Raw genomic sequence first — 12,740 nt, forward strand, 5'->3', positions numbered from 1 at the left:
AAAGAGATAAGGGGAGAGGCGATGGAAAGGGAGGGGAGGTGACTGGGGAGGGATGGAAAGAGAGGTGAGGGAACGGAATGGAAGTGAAGATGGGGCAGTGAAATGAAGATGGGGCAGGGACGTGAAGATGAGGCAGGGAAGATGGGGCAGGGAAATGAAGATGGGGAAGGGAACCTTAAACTGCAATCCACCTTGGGTGCCCTGATACCTCCAACTCCCGCCGAACCACCTGAACATGTTTCCATGAAGGTGGATTCACCTAAGTGGCAGGGTAGAATGGGTGACATAACTGACATTGACCTCACTTAATTGACATGGATGCAAAAGGGGTGAACACCTGTTTTGCAGTATGTATTGATTTGTTCTTGGGGAAGGACTGGCTTTTGCAGCAGGGACTTACGTTGAAGGTGTTTGACAATTGCAAGGTTCTGTACTTAAAAACACTGTCATTCAGGCCGCCTTACGTCCTTTCCGCATTCCCACAGCCCACGATGTCCCAGACATACTGCCATGATGTGCTCCTCTCCCACCTGCCCTACCCAAAATTCTTTTAATTAAAATGCCCAGTGTAAAAGAAAACTATGTTTCTTTTTTTTAAAGATTTGCATTTCAAATAATACTAGCCAAAAACTGAAAACTTGTTTCAGGGTTTCTGATGGGAAGTTTTTCTTTTGTCAAATTGTATTTAATTAAAAAAATAGAGATGCAGTAGCATTTGCTTCATTCTAGGGGAGGAATAATACGGAGTGGATCACAATAAGGAACTGTAAAAGGGGATTGTTTTATTGTCAAGTTTAGTGCTAAACCAGGCAGCTCTGCCATTTTAGCTGACATCATCTTGCATTCTACCACGCCTAATTTTGGGATCATTTAAACTAAAAGCCCCTTAATGCAGATGAACATATCCCAAACAGGCAGGGATTCGTGAATAGGAGATCATGTAAAAACAGTGCTGTTTTTGAGTATTCCCTCTGGAACTACACTGGTACAGAGGGTGGTAGTGGCATGGTCTGTAAGGAAGCAAACAGACACTTGGACTCTTTCCGCCATCTAGTGCCGTGAGCTGTGAAACAGTGAGCTCCTAGGCAGGTTAATTTAAAAGTGGGTGATACTACCAATGACCTGGAGATTACTGAATCTTCTTAAAAATATTTTTGATAAGACCCATACATGAAACATTATCAATGGCCTTCTTCAACCCACTGCATGACCACCAATGGAAAATGTACTTCTCTGTATGAAATATGTATTCTAAAAATACTTCCTTTAGGATTAGTAAAACAAACAAGGTTTTCAGCTTCAGTAATTCATCTTAAATAGGGCAAGACAAAGACATGTATGCCCTGTCAGTGCCACAGCCGAATAATTCTTTCTCTCCGTTTACCTTTGCATGCCTGGGGCCTATAGACTGACTTATTGAGGTTCCTGCTTGCACTGCCTTGTAAGACATTTAGCTACATTTTCCTTGAACTGTCCCTAGGATACTAAAAAACATGTATAAGTGCATTTATAGTCTGTAAAGAGAAAACTGCAGTGTTGTTTACTCCAGGAGAATGCATCTATGTACAAACATGTAGGAAATGTGCATTATTCATTTCACTTCTAAAAGTTTGCAAGCAAAAGTAATGGACATAAGGTGATGGCATCAAATGGGTGGCCACAGCTTGTGATTCACACTTGGGAATCTTGCACTGCTGTCACTGCTTCCTCTTTGTTCTTTGTGTTTTCTCTTGTTGCTATACCTGTGTTATATGCTTCTGAAGCCAAAGAGATTGACTTTGTGAGGGAGAGGGGTGCAAAAAGGTGGATCACGTGTACAAAGATGGGCAGGTTTCAGGCTCCCACACACAGCGGTGCGTTCAGGTGTCTTTCCCACACAGCTAACCCGCTCCCCTTCCCCCCAACCACTTGGGCCTAGGCTTCATCCTGACCAGCTGTTCAACAACACGACTGGTATCTACAAGTCGTGCGTTAGGAAGGGTGGTAGGAATGCTGGCTGTGAGGATCCTCTCTCTTTCTCCCCACCTGTCTCACATGCCATTGTAATAATGTTAGATCAAAACAGGTACTCACATATGAGAATTGGGAGTGGAGTCACAGACATTACTTGCAGTAATATTAGTGAGCTACTGCTGTGTTACAATATTGAAAACACTGTTACTAGCCATGATTATAAAACGTAAACACATTGAGAATTTAGGCGAGTGCACCTGTGCACTTTCAGTGACTGGGCCAAAGACGGCATCAAGCTCTCAATTCATTGCAATCTTGCCAAGGCTAGACCTTTTGGCTTTGCTAATGCTTGCTTCCTTGTTTGTACTTTCAGCTAGATGGAGATATTTAAGAAGCTGCATTGTTGAATTATATAACGTAATAAGCTGTAACTGGGCAATGAAATGCCAAACAAATACTAACAATTGGGATGTTTTGCTCTTTCTGGCCACACCTGACTCTGCCCACTGGCCCAATCTTCTGGTTATTCCTGACCTCTGATTCTCCGCCTGCTCTACTAACCCCCACCTGAAACCTGTCCCCTCCCCTCGCCCATCCCCTCTCTACAGACCTGACCATTGTATCTGAGCCTTTCAGATTCCTTTCATTTGGCAGGTGCTTCACACCAAATAGCGCTGTCCAGATTAGCTCCTTCCATATGTTTTCTACTCTGTATCCTTGTACTGTGTGCATGCCGGGCCTTTGTTCTACCTCATTCTGACAGGTGCAAATCCTGATGGGTCGTGCCTTTCTTCCATCTGAGGTTGATAAAACTAGTTGGGTAGCAATAAACATCTGTTATTGTGCTTGTATATACGTGTGTGTATGCCATTTATTTGAAATCCCTATTGAGTAACACATTTAATGCATAAACTTCAGGCTTTAGGAAAGCCTCCTGTTTTTTCATGTACAGATATACCCATTACTTTGTATGTTTAAACAAACCATTACTTTGGTGTTGCTCACAGATCTGTTGCGAGAAGTGGTGTTGGTCCATCGGTAGTGACGTGGTGTCTGTCCAGCGGTCATGACGCAGTGTCGGTCAGTCGGTCGTGGGACGTGGTGGTCCATTGGTCATGTCGGTCCATCGGTCATGGGGCGGTGTCGATCCATTGGTCATCCGGTGGAAAATCAGATTCCTGGTCCTTGTTACTTGTTGCAAAGTAACAAACTAGCTGGAGAGCTCCGCAATGGCCTACAGTCCAGTTTCCAAGCCTTGCAAATGACCCAGATCAATACAGAGCGCAGGACCTTCCAGGAAGCATGGGAAGAAGAGTACTTGTTTGTTGAATGTCCAAAAGAAAAAGCCACCTGTTTGCTATGCAAAGAAAAAGTGAATGTCCTTAAGAGGTATAACCTGGAACGGCACTACAAAACGCGGCACTCTGAATACACTGCAAACTTCCCACTGAACTCAAAACTGCGTTCTGCAAAAGTGGCATCGTTGAAGCAAGCTCTTCCATCCCAGCAGAAGATCTTCCATTGCCAGATGAAGGAATCTGAGGCTGTAACCGAAGCGTCTTTCAAAATATGCTACTTGCTTGCCAAACATAAAAAAACATTCTCAGATGCAGAGCTGGTGAAGCAATATTTCCTTTCAGCAGCCAAAATTTTATTTGATAACTACACTAATAAAGCCAGCCTTTTAAAGGAAATTGGTGCATTGCAGCTATCGGATTCCACATGTGCACGCAGAATAGAGGCAATGGGACAAAACGTCCAGGAACAGGTGATCAAAGCAGTGAGAGAGTCACCATTCTTCAGCATTGCCATGGATGAGTCCACAGACATAGGTGATGTGGCCCAGTTATTACTTTGGGTGAGGTATCTGGACCAATCGCTTCATCCCAAAGAAGAGCTCTGGTGCCTTCTACCACTGCAAGGGCACACAAGAGGAGAAGATGTACTGGACAGTATGTGCAACTACTTTAAAACAAATGACATACCACTGAACACTCTTGTCAGCATAACAACGGATGGGGCTCCTACCATGGTAGGCCATGACAGAGGCTTTGTATCTATGCATAAAAAGAAGCTCATAGGACAGACTGTGATAGACTACCACTGCATTATTCACCAGGAAGTGTTGTGTGCAAAATTAAAGCATGGAGAACTGAATAATGTCCTAAGAGGTGCAGTGAAAATTGTTAATTTTATCCGTGCCAAATCTCTGAACCATAGACTTTTTAAAGCAATGCTGCAGGAATCTGAAGAGGAACAAACCGACGTCTTGATGCACACTGACATGCGTTGGCTAAGCAAAGGGAAGGTTCTGGAGCGGTTCATTGCATTGCTTCCTGAAATTGAACTCTTTGTGAACAGTAGAGGCCAATCATTCCCAGAACGGCTTGTTATGTTCCATTTTCTTTCTTTAAAATCTCTTCACACATTTTAATTCTCTCAATTTGACCCTGCAAGGTAAACAACAGCTTGTGTGCTCCCTCATAAATGGTATTTATGCTTTTGAAAGTAAGCTTGTGCTATTCAAGGAACAACTGGATGATAGTGACTTCACCCACTTTCCAAAACTGTTGGCTGTGATGCAGAGGTTTCCAGATGCACAAGAAATTCTGGCAAACCTTGACCCTGGTGCATGTCTTGAGGAAATTTCTGGGGAGATCAAACGACGATTTTCGCAATTCAGAGCCCTCACCCCTCTTTTCAGGCCGGTTGAAAACCCCTGGATGGTGAGTGCACGGAATCTTGATGTTGTTACCCTTATTGGCATGGAAAGGGCTCAATCAGAACTAGAGCTCATTGACATGCAGCACAATTCAGCCCTCGAAGCATCTTTTTTGGGGCAAGCACCAGAAGAATTCTGTAAAATGGTGCCCCCTGACAAGTTTCCTCTTCTTTTAACAGTGGCCCAGAAGGTACTTTGTATCTTTGGGTCAACATATGCTTGCGAATGTTCATTTTCCACAATGGGACTGTTGAAGAGCAAACTTAGAAATAAGCTTACAGACATACATCTGGAGCAGCTCTTAAGGCTTGCCGTTTCCAACTTGGTACCAGATTACAGAAAACGAATTGGTGACATGAAATGTAAAATAAGTTCGTAGTGTTTGTCTTTAACATATCTATTTCTGAAGCCTTTGCTGCACTGGGCATGTGCTGAATATACGGTTGCTGCAAATTGCCATTCAATCCCACTTAAGGTTGCTCTTGTCTGCTAATAAAAAAATACTATAAACATGTGCTGCATGTAGTCTAGTAATGTTTTGAAACGGCAGTGGTCTTTTTTTACCCCCTCTAGCCCGCCCCCAAATGACCCCATCCCCAAATGACCCCGCCCCCACCGATGCGGCCCTCGGCCACAAACCACACTGTAAATTTGTGAGTACCCATGATCTAGAGTCTCTTAAACTCAAATGTCAATGGGTTAATCAAATTTTCTTTTCTCCCGTTACGGATCGTCATGGTGGTGTTGCTATACTATTTCATAAATCAATTAATGAACAAATATTATCATCAGAATGTGATACTTATGGTCGTTGGGTGTTAGTTGCTACTATCATCAACAAAATGCAAATTACTTTATTTAATATTTATGGGCCTGTTAAATCAGATCCGGAATTTTGGCAATCTATAAAAATGAAACTACTAACTGTATCTAATCCTAATGTAGTGGTTGGTGGTGACTTTAATAATTGGTTGGACCCTTTTTCGGATAGAAAATCCAAGTGTAAATTCAAACCAGACAAAACTCACAATTCTTTCCAATCTGCCATTTCATCACGTCCTTTATTTGATTCATGGAAGACATGTAATCCTGATTCCTCAGAATTCACTTTCTTTTCTCCTGTTCACAACACAAGGTCTCGTATTGATTATATTTTAGTCTCCAAGCCATTAATACCTTGTCTTCACTCATCAGAAATTGGTTCTATTTTTATTTCTGACCATGCTCCCGTATCTTCTTCCATCAATGTATCTATCACCTCATGCAAACAATGCCGATGGCGTTTAACAACCACCTTTTATCAGACCGTTCTTTTATATCAGAAGCGACCTCCTTCATTAATGAATTTTTTGTAATGAATAATTCTTTAGACACCTCAATTCATAATAATTGGGATGCTTTTAAAGCATCCTTTAGAGCTTTCACTATTGCATATTCTACAAAGAAAAGAAAATTAATGAATGCCAAATATAAAGACACCCTGACACTAATCAAAACTCTGGAACACAAGTATTTTTCTTCTAAATCCCCATCATCACTACAAGAGCTAATTAAAGCTAAATCAACATTAAATAAAATTGCTTATGTAGATGCCCGTAACATCCTTCTTAAGGTTAAATCAAAATTTCACGGAAGCCAAAACAAAGCAGGGAAAATGTTAGCGAATTAATAAAAAATCAAATCAGAACGTAATACTATTGGCCCTATTCATGCAGAATCAAACGATGAACTCCTCTCATCTGATTCTGATATTATCAATACCTTTCAATCATATTACAATGTCCTATACACAGAAACTACTAATCCCTCTAAAGAAGATTTCGCCTCTCTTCTTCAAAATATTCCTAACTCTACATCTCTCCCAGATATATTTTTGCCATTGGAGAAAGATATTTCTCTTCAAGAAATATTTGAGGCCCTCAAATGCTTGAAGAAAGCAAAAGCTCCAGGCCCAGATGGCTTTTCAGTCGAAATATTTTTAGCCTATTCCTCAATTTTTGCACCTAAATTATTAGAGCTTTTTAATTAATGCATATCCAATTCTAAGGCCTGTGGTTCTTTTTTAGAAGCCCTTATTATTGTTATCCCTAAACCAGATAAAGACCCCTCCTTCTGCAAAAATGTTCATCCTATATCACTAATAAATTATGATTGTAAAATTTTTGCAAAGATTCTGGCCGCCAGTTTGGAAAACGTTATTCCTCTTCTCATCAACCCTGATCAGGCTGGCTTTGTCAAAGGACCTTTAGCCTCTGATAATGCCAGAATGTTTTCTAATATTCTCACTCTTAGTCCAAAATATCCCTCTCCCCTAGCTGCATTATCTCGTGATGCAGAAAAAGCCTTTGACCGCATTAATTGGAATTGCATGTTACACACCCTACAATGGTTTGGCTTTGGACCAAAGTTTATTTCATATATCAAATTATTATACAGATCCAAAAGCATGTGCTTTTGTTAATGGTCTTTTTTCCCCATATTTTACTTTGCAAAGAGGTACACGTCAAGGGTGCCTCCTTTCACCATTACTTTTCTTGTTATGTTTGGAACCCTTTCTTGAACGTATTAGGAATAACCCTCTTATTACTAGTTTTACTTTGAAATCCCACCAAATAAAACTTTCTGCATATGCTGATGATGTTCTTATGTATATGTCCAATCCAGTTACATCCCTTCCCCCATTCTTACATGAAATCTCATCATTTTCTAATGTTTCAGGATATAAACTTAATTTCTCCAAGACCGAGATTTTACCTTTAAACTCTTCATGCTACAGACGTATGTTTGATTCTACTAATTTTACATGGTGTCCGCAAAAAATTAATTATTTGGGCATATGGTTCTCCTCTAATATTCGTGATACTCTATCCCACAATTTTAATGGTCTAGAACTTAAGATTACCAATTTGTTGTCCTCTTGGTCTCCTTTATTTCTATCTTGGTGGGTCAGACTTGATACAATTAAAATGATGATTGTTCCACAGATACTTCTCACATTGTCAATGTTACCATTCAAAATTCCCAATTATTATTTTACACAGATTAATTCTATATGTACTAAGTTTGTTTGGAATAATAAACATGCACGCATCGCCTTATCCAAGCTACGGCGTCCCAAAACTGAGGGAGGTGTCAGATTCCCTGATTTTAAATTATATCACACTCCTTTTTTGATCCTTCAATCCTATGCTATGTCTAAAGATTATCAAGATTTACTTAAACCTTCTTGGGTTACTGTTGAATGTTCATTGCTAAATGATTTTACATTACAGGATATTGCTTTCATAACTAATTGTACTTTTATTTCCAAATATCCAATTTTAAATATTCCAAATGTCTTCAAAAACACTTTTCTTTAAGAATTTTGATAAATATCAATTTTTCCTTGCCTACTTATTATGGTATAATAAACATATCAAATTTCGTCACAAATCATTTTACTACAAGCATTGGAAAGAAAAGGTTATTTTTTATGTGAATTAAATGGTTCTCAATAATATGATTTAACCTTTTCATCAATTGCAAGAGACCTAATTCATACATTCCGCAATATAACATTCTAGCTTCAACACTCCAGAGCTATTTACAGACTTTTACTTTCAACTTCATTCATACCTGATACACCCTTATACCAAGTTTCTTCTGATACTATTCCCAGTGCCTCATTTATATATAAACCTTTATCTACAACTCAATGTACACGGAATAAATCAAATATTGAGCTAGATTGGGAGCAGGGCCTTTCCCAAACACTGTCTATTTCCCAATGGGACAAGTTTTGGCAAAAAACTCTTCAAGACATCCAAAGCTGCAAATATCACACAATCCTTAAATTTTATTTACAATAGAGTTGTTATTACTCCCCTAAATGTACATAAGTTTAACCAATCAGTCTCTTCATCCTGCTGGTCTTGTCTTAATGCTGAAGGTTTTTTAATACATTTACTCTACCATTGTCCTATAGTTTATGCTTTTTGGGAAGCTGTTTGGTCAAAATGCAGATTGATTTTTTCTTATAATATTCCATTTAATATCCATAATGTATTTTTAGGTACTATGTCACCTGATTTTGATCAAACATCCGATAAATAACTTCTATTTGATGTACTTATTGCTGTAGCTTTTAAGGTTATATTAACATGTTGGAAAGACAACTCTAAGTTATCTTTTTTACTCTGGTGGAATTTAATATGTGATAAACATAGAATTGCTTCAGTACCTCACACATCAATTCATTTACAAATTAGATCTGATTTATTATGGCTACCATTTACTTCTTATCTCTTAACGACTTTACCTTCTTCTTAACTTCTCTCTCTATCCAATAGGGTCTCTTTCTTTTCTTTTCTCTCCTTTCCTTCTCTTTATCCTCTTCTTCTCCTATCTCTCTCTATCTTCCTTATCTTATCTTTCCCTCTCTCTTGCTTATAAAAATATTTTTCCTATATTTTATGCCCTCTCATATTTTCACAGGTTCTCAATATACCAATACTAAGTTCAGTTCTGTTTTTTAGTTTATGTTATTTATAAGTTCATTTTTTGGAATGGTAAAAACAAGTGTTATACAAATGTATTAATCTTATATTTTTAACTAACTTATTTTCAGATACTATTAATGTATAATTGCTTACTTGTTTGTGCACCTGAACGGAATATTATATCTGTATTCCTGTGAATTTTATCTATAATAAAAATTATTCAACTAAAAGGAATACCTGATTAGGTTTTCACAATATTGCATGGAGATGAAGAGGTAAAAATCATGTGTCTTCTAGAAAGTATTATAAAGTAGCATAATATCCTTTCTAGCACACTCCAACCTCAATCCATACTACCTAATTCTTGTTAATCCATGTATCCATCCGTCTATCCATGCACCCATCTGTCTGTCTTCATCCATTCATCATCCATCCTACATCAAAATTGTAAGCTTTAAACTTGCATAATATCGACCTCCAGATTGTGACATGAAACATAGATTTTCCACATTCTCTGTAAGCTGAACATTTGGATTTTATTAAAGAGATGGAGGCTAATATTAATCAGAATGAGGCATAGGTATCAAGCCCTTTTCCCGTTTCCAAACGGGACAATTCTCAGAATCGGCCCGTTTGCAAACGGGAAAAGGCCTTTTGGGATGTATCATCCCAAAAGGGCATCGCAAATTAGAAAATCGCAAAAATTGTATTTCTCTATTTTGCAATTGCATTTAATGAATCGCAAATTGAGATTTCTTAAATGCAATGTAGGAAGCACAGAAAAATTGCGATTGGTGGTAATTTGTGATTTCTTTGAAAAATTCACTTTTTTGCATTTTTCAAAGTGCCATGGGGCGCACATACATGCCCTTAGGGCATGTATGTGAGCCTCATGTGCAGATATACATATTTCAGGGGTGCAACAGGGTGTCCTTTTGGCACCCTTGCAATATGAAATTGCATTCTCAATTTGCGATTCTCTAATTGGTAATCGCAAATAAATTGAGAATGTCTCCCCATTCATTCCTATGTACCTTCTAGCCCATGGGAATGAATGGGAAGGTATTCCTTATTTGCGAATCTCAATTTGCAATTTGCACATAAGGAATATGTAGGATTCGCAAAATAATTAGCAAATCCGACATACATTGCATTTTGTGATTCTCTAATTGTGATTCTCTAAAAATCGCAATTTGAGAAACGCAAAAGATTTTTTTGTTACATATGCCTCTAAATCCTATACTGCCACCACTCAGAAGCATCTTAAAAGTTTCTAGAACTTAGAACATTAAAACATTCCAAACATAATAAACCCTCCAGCAACCAGTCCTCTTCCTTCTTTTATGAACTGCGAATTTGGAAGTAAATATGCTTCCTTAGGGTGAAAAAATGATCCTTCTTTGAAAACAAATTCTTCTTCCGATAAACTCCATAGATATTGAATCACTCCAAGGAAATCCAGAAATTATTAAGCTTGTCCTGTAGTGAAAAAATAAATACCATCAGGGACCGGTGAGAAATATCTGGGAGTGATAATATTAGCCTCTGTGTCTTTAATAAAATCCAGAGTTTTAGCCCACCAATGCTGTAGAAAATCAACAATTTATAACATGACCTGGAGGTTGATATTATGCAAGTCTAAAGCTTATCAACCAAACATCTAGCTGTACTCTCAATCGGTTTAAAGTAAAAACATCAGAATCAGAGGACCAGTCAGTCCAATGTAAAATGTCTTGCAGACTACTGTCTACCATACAAGCTTTGGAAGTAGCTGCACCTCTCATTGAGTGTGCACCAAACATACTCACATCAACGCCACATTTCTGCATCATATCTTTCACCAATCTTGCCAAAGTAGGTCATGAAACAACCTTATGAGGATGTCTGAAAGAAATAAGTAATTGATCCACACGAGACGGCTTTAACAACATCATTCTCCGTTCATATTCCTTTGCACATCAAACCGCACACAACTTTTTCCTCTCATCAACGTAAACATAAGAAAATGTTGAAGAGTTTGTATTAGGTCTCTGTCTAAGGTGGAAACATATTCCTTCAGGAGCAAAAGACCTCAAAAGAACATCTGAAACCCTACAGAATGAAAACAAACACAACAACATTGTAAACTCGAAAAATAAATCCCTACGATTCAAATCACCATAATCACTCCATGATTCCAGAAAAATAAGAACCTTCGAGACATCCCAGAGGGCTGAATATCCAGTGCCTGGTGGTTTAGCAATCCTAATGCTTCTTAGCATACTTTTACCCTGATGTCCCGTCCTACTAAAAAACCATTCACCAAAGTGTGACCAACCGAAACAGCTGATCTATTTAATCTAAGTTCATTGACCTCTATGCCAAACCTTTAGCAAATAATTCTGACAAGAAATTTTAAACTTGTACTATATCTGCTGAAACGGCACACCAGCTACTCCATTTTCCCCAGGCCAATTTTTATGTGTTTCTGGTCCCCGGCATCCATGACTCGTCAATGAGTTTTGAAGCTTTTAGAGAAAATCCTGGCTTTTTCAAAACTCTTCAGAAAGTTTCCAAACCCCCAATTGAAGCTGACCTGCTTCTACTAGTCTAGGAACCTTCTCCTGAGAACCTTGCAGCATTCCCTGAAACGGTAACAACACTGGAAGATCTACACTCATTTCCAACAGAATTGGGTACCCCGCTTTTGAGCTCTAAAAGGGAGTGATCACCACCACTGTTTCTTCAATTTGCGAAACAACCCTGTCACTCTGCGGACCAAGGCAACAGGTGGGAATGCATAAGGCTAAAATCCTCTCCAATCTGACAGAAAAGCATCTATCCTGACTGCTTCCGGGTCTGGACTCCAACTGCGAAGTCTCTCCACCTGAGCATTGAGTCTGTTTGCAAACAGATCTACTTGAAATGGCCTCCACAATTGGTCCACGCTCCTGAACACACATTTGTCCAGCATCCAGTCACTGTTGTCATGGAAAATCTTTGAAAACCAATTCTTTGCTGAATTTGAAATTCCTGGAATGTGTTCCGCTTCAACCTACAGACCTCTCTCCATGCAATATCCCAAAAACGTTGCCTTACCTGCTAGAACCTTTAAACGTGGACCTCCCAACCTGTTGATATGTCTCAATGCAGAAACATTGTCCATTTAAAAAAACACGGAACATTTGACAGTCCGCAAAACAGCTGATTGCAAAAGAACCTGCTATTATAAGCAAATTATTTTTCTGTCCAACGACCACCATTTCTTAGCAATCGACAACTTGAACCCCAACTTTCCAAGCCTGCATCTGACTCTACAATCAAGTCTGCACTTTCTCCAAAAATTGCATGCCCGTTCCAAGCATCCATATTCTTCAACCACCAAATGAACTCCTGCCTTGCTTCCTGAGAAAGACAAACCTTCTTTGAGTACCTCAAACCACCCCTCTAATGGCATGCTTTCAATCTCGGTAAGGCCTTATAATGCAAGGGCCCCAGGAAAATAGCCTGAGTATTAGACGATAAAAGACCTATAATATGGGCTAACATTCTCAGAAAAACACAAGTTGAGTTTAGAGTATTCTTTATCTCTTTCCTTCCCCTCTTTG

At 39.0% G+C, this 12,740-nt stretch overlaps 1 protein-coding gene across 1 annotated transcript; it reads left to right on the top strand.

Annotated features, from left to right (window-relative positions):
• Positions 1–3,085: 3,085 nt before the first annotated feature.
• Positions 3,086–5,054, top strand: LOC144828128 (general transcription factor II-I repeat domain-containing protein 2B-like). The gene is made up of 2 exons (XM_078686245.1): positions 3,086–4,313; positions 4,411–5,054. The coding sequence occupies exons 1-2, from the start codon at positions 3,086–3,088 to the stop codon at positions 5,052–5,054; spliced, it is 1,872 nt and encodes a 623-aa protein (XP_078542371.1).
• The last annotated feature ends 7,686 nt before the right edge of the window (positions 5,055–12,740 follow it).

Source organism: Lissotriton helveticus, chromosome 4_1 (genome assembly GCF_964261635.1).
Source record: "Lissotriton helveticus chromosome 4_1, aLisHel1.1, whole genome shotgun sequence".
In the NCBI taxonomy this organism is placed as follows: Eukaryota; Metazoa; Chordata; class Amphibia; order Caudata; family Salamandridae; genus Lissotriton; species Lissotriton helveticus.